At 45.3% G+C, this 4,311-nt stretch overlaps 2 protein-coding genes across 2 annotated transcripts; both read right to left on the reverse strand.

Annotated features, from left to right (window-relative positions):
* Positions 1-280: 280 nt before the first annotated feature.
* On the reverse strand, positions 281-1,009 carry LOC138907676 (uncharacterized). The gene has a single exon (XM_070198281.1). The coding sequence runs from the start codon at positions 1,007-1,009 to the stop codon at positions 281-283; it is 729 nt and encodes a 242-aa protein (XP_070054382.1).
* A 1,690-nt stretch (positions 1,010-2,699) lies between these two features.
* On the reverse strand, positions 2,700-3,326 carry LOC138907677 (uncharacterized). The gene has a single exon (XM_070198282.1). It carries the CDS (start codon positions 3,324-3,326, stop codon positions 2,700-2,702), a length of 627 nt encoding a protein of 208 aa, XP_070054383.1.
* Between the last annotated feature and the right edge of the window lie 985 nt (positions 3,327-4,311).

A 4,311-nucleotide genomic window follows, 5' to 3' on the forward strand; every position in this document is an offset into this window, starting at 1 on the left:
ATGAACTGCTTCCCATTGTGGCACATGAACTCGGCCGGCATTTCAAACCGGCATATTATGTGGTCCCAAATGAAGTTAATAACTTTCTTCTCCCTAACTTTCTCAAATGCTTGGGCTTCCACCCATTTAGAAAAATAGTCAGTCATAAATACTATAAATTGAGCCTTAGCGGGTGCCCATGACAGGGGGCCAACGATGTCCATTCCCATTTCATTAATGGCCAGGGTGACAAGACCAAATGTAGTAGCTCCCCGGGCTAATAAATTATCGGTGCATGTCTCTAACATCCGTCGCATTTTTGCACGAACTCCTTTGCATATTTTTCCATGCCGATCCAATAGTATCCGGCTCTGATTATCTTACGAACCAACGATTCGGCACCCGAATGATTTCCGCAGGTGCCTTTGTGAACTTCCCTTAAAACATACTCGATATCTCCCGGTCCTAGACATATGGAGAGCGGGTCATCAAACGTTCTCCTGGATAGGGTGTTGTCTTCGGACAAGATAAACCTGGCTGCCTTCGTACGTAGAGCTCTTGATTCTTTAGGATCCGAGGGCAGTTTTTCGGTCTTCAGGTAATCTATATACTTGTTTCTCCAGTCACAGGTCAAGCTTGTCGAGTTTATCTCGGCATGGCCTTCTTCCACTACCAATTTCATGAGTTGTACGACCATTCCCGAGTCGAATTCATCATCATCAATCAACAATCCTAAGTTGGCAAGAGCATCGACTTTGCTGTTTTGATCTCGAGGTACATATTGCAAAGTCCATTCCTTGAACCGATGTAACATCACCTGTAGTTTATCCAGGTACCTTCGCATTTGTTCCTCTTTGACTTCGAACATTCCATTGACTTGGTTCACCACAAGGAGGGAATCACACTTACCTTCAATCACCTCGGCTCCCAGGATTTTAGCCAATTCGAGAACTGCAATCATGGCCTCATACTCGGCCTCATTGTTAGTCAATTTTACAGCTCTAATAGATTGCCTAACTGCATTACCCATCGGTGGCTTTAATACGATGCCAAGTCCGGACCCCTTTGCATTCTAGGCACCGTCCGTAAAGAGGATCCAGATTCCGGAGGAGGTCTCCGAGTTCAGCAACAACTCCTTCTCGACCTCGGGTATACGAAGTCCGCCAAAATTTGTGATTTAATGGCGGTTCCGGGTCGATATTCGATATCGTACCCGCTGATTTCCACGGCCCATTTGGCCAATAATCTCGAGAGCTCGGGTTTATGCATTATGTTCCTCAATGGGTAAGTAGTCACGACACATATGGGATGGCATTGCAAATACGATAAGTAGTCACGACACATAGGTGCTTAGCAAAGCGACACCAATTTTTCCAGGTGAAGATACATAGTTTTAGCCTCGCCTAGACACCTGCTAACATAGTAGAAAAGAAATCGTGTACCTTCCTCTTCCCGGACTAGGACTCCACTTACCGCTATCTCGGATACTGCCAAGTATAGGTACAACTATTCATCTGCCTTCGGAGTATGAAGCAAAGGCAGGCTCGAAAGGTACCACTTGAATTCTTCCAAGGCTTGCTGACACTCCGGTTTCCATGAGAAATTATTCTTCTTCTTCAATAATGAGAAGAACCGATGGCTCTTGTCTGAGGACCTTAAAATGAATCGGCCCAACGCGGCTATGCGCCCAGTTAGCCTTTGAACGGCCTTGACATTGTCCACCATGGTAATGTCCTCTATGGCCTTGATTTTATCGGGATTGATCTCGATTCCCCAGTTAGACACCATGAATCCGAGAAATTTTCCGGATCCGACTCTGAATGCGCATTTCTTCGGGTTCAGTTTTATATAGTATTTCTTCATATGTTGAAGGTTTTCTGCAAATGTTTCAAATGGTCCTCTGCTCGCAGAGACTTAACTAACATATCGTCAATGTAAACCTCCATTTATTATCCTATTTGTTCATCAAACATTTGATTTACTAGGCGTTGGTAAGTGGCACCGGAATTTTTTTAGTCCAAATGGCATTACGTTATAGCAGTAGGTGGCATACATAGTGATGAAGGATGTTTTTTCTTGGTCGCCTGGGTCCATCCGAATTTGGTTGTACCCGGAGTAGGCATCGAGAAAGCTGAGAATCTCGTGGCCGGCCATCGCATAGATCATGCGGTCGATGTTGGGCAGAGGGAAAAAGTCCTTGGGGAATGCCTTATTCAAGTCTTTGTAGTCTACACACATTCTTAATTTATTTCCTATTTTAGGGACTACCACTACGTTCCCTAACCAATTCGGGTATTTAACCTTATGGATGGACCCTATTTTAAGGAGTTTAGATACCTCATCTTTGATGAATGCATGCTTGACTTCGGACTGAGGCCTCCTTTTCTGTTTGACCGGGTGGAACTTCGGATCCAGGCTCAGCTTATGGGTAGTTATCTCCGGCAGGATCCCTGTCATGTCGAGGTGGGACCAAGCGAAACAATCTATATTAGCCATAATGAATTTACTGAGTTTTTCCAAAGCTCAGGATTTAACCTCGTCCCTAGGTATACCTTACGATCGGGCAGGTGCTCGATCAATATAACTTGATCCAGTTCTTCGACCTTTAATTTGGTGGCGTTAGAATCGTCGGGGCATATGAAAGATATGGGAACTCCATAGTCGTCGTCCTCATCCGTCCCCTACTTCTCCGGTTCGGTTGGGGCCGGTGTCGGTGATTGCTATTTGGTTCCTTCCTTGGCGACCAAACTAGGACCCTTTGGTGTAGAAAGTGCAGATATCGGGACTACCTCATCGACCGCAAATATCTCCTTTGCGGCTGGTTGTTCTCCGTAATTTTTAATCCCTCCAGGCATTGGGAACTTCAGCACCTGGTGCAGTGTCGAGGGCACTGCCCTCATGTTGTGAATCCACGGCCTTCCGAACAGAGCATTGTATCTCATATCTCCTTTGATCATGTAGAACTTTGCTTCCTGAACGGTTCTGGCGGTGTTCACCGGTAGTGTTATCTCCTTTTTAGTGGTCTCGCATGCCATGTTGAATCCGTTTAGTGCTCGCACTGCACGCACAATTTGGTCTTGTAGACCCAACTGCTCTACGACTCTTAATCTGATGATATTGGCCGAGCTGCCTTGATCAATTAACACACGCTTAACTTGAGATCTATTTATGAGTACAGATATTACCAGTGCATCGTTGTGTGGCTGTACGATGCCTTCAACATCCTTGTCATTGAAAGATAAGGTTCCTTCTGGCACATAATCTTGAGTTCGTTTTTCTCTAGTGATGGACACTATGGTGCGCTTTAACATCGGCCCATAGGAGACGTCGACCCCACCGATGATCATGTTAATGACATGCTGAGGTTCCTCATGCTCGATCTGCGTATTAGAGTCCCATTCCTGAAATGGTTTTTGGCTCGATTGCTCAGGAACTCTCAGAGATGTCCATTGTTGAATAGCTGGGCTACTTCCTCTCTCAATTGTTAGCAATCTTCCATTCTATGGCCCTGAGTGTTGTGATACTTACACATTAGGTTGGGGTCCATTTGGGCCAGATCAGACAGTAGAGGTCGAGGCTACTTGGTGTCTTTGATGCATCCGATGGGAGATACGATAGCAGCAACATCAATGTTGAAGTTGTACTCCGATAACTTTGGCGCTTCATTAGGCTCGATGGGCCTGTTGAAATCGCTTTTGCTCATGAGTCCCTAGTTATTTTGACCTCGATTGCTTCTTCTTTCACCTCTCACAGGGTTTCGTCCAGACCCATTACCTCTTCGGTCCCTGGTTGATACCGATCCCTATGTGATCTCGGTTCACAATCAATGTCTCTCTTGGGTCTATTAATGCCTGATGAGATAAACTGACCCGGAAAGGGCCCCAAGTTGATCATCTTTGACCCTAATTTTTGATTGATACCAGTTATGTACGACGGCCCAAGTTACAGTCAAATATTCTACTAGATTTTTCTTCAACAGTTGTGAAGCCAATGAGCTTTGAGTATTGAGTCCTTGGGTGAAGGCCTGAACGGATCAATCATCTGTGACCGGAGGCAGTTCCATTCATTCCATTTGGAACTGGGACACGAATTCCCTGAGTATCTCATTATCTCTCTATTTTACTTTGAAAAGGTCTGACTTCCTAGTCTCGACCTTGATGGCCCCGGCGTATGCTTTCACGAAGGAGTCTGAAAGCACAGCAAACAAATCAATAGAATTATGGGGTAAGTTGTGATACTATAACATAGCTCCCTTCGACAAAGTTTCCCCGAATGTTTTCATAAGGACGGACTCGATCTCATCATCCCCTAAGTAGTTCCCTTTGATGGCAC

This window comes from Nicotiana tomentosiformis, chromosome 3 (assembly GCF_000390325.3).
Source record: "Nicotiana tomentosiformis chromosome 3, ASM39032v3, whole genome shotgun sequence".
NCBI lineage: Eukaryota > Viridiplantae > Streptophyta > Magnoliopsida > Solanales > Solanaceae > Nicotiana > Nicotiana tomentosiformis.

Coding starts and splice junctions, on each gene's coding strand:
- LOC138907677 (XM_070198282.1), bottom strand. CDS start 3,326: ATGATCATCGGTGGGGTCGACGTCTCCTATGGGCCGATGTTAAAGCGC.
- LOC138907676 (XM_070198281.1), bottom strand. CDS start 1,009: ATGGGTAATGCAGTTAGGCAATCTATTAGAGCTGTAAAATTGACTAAC.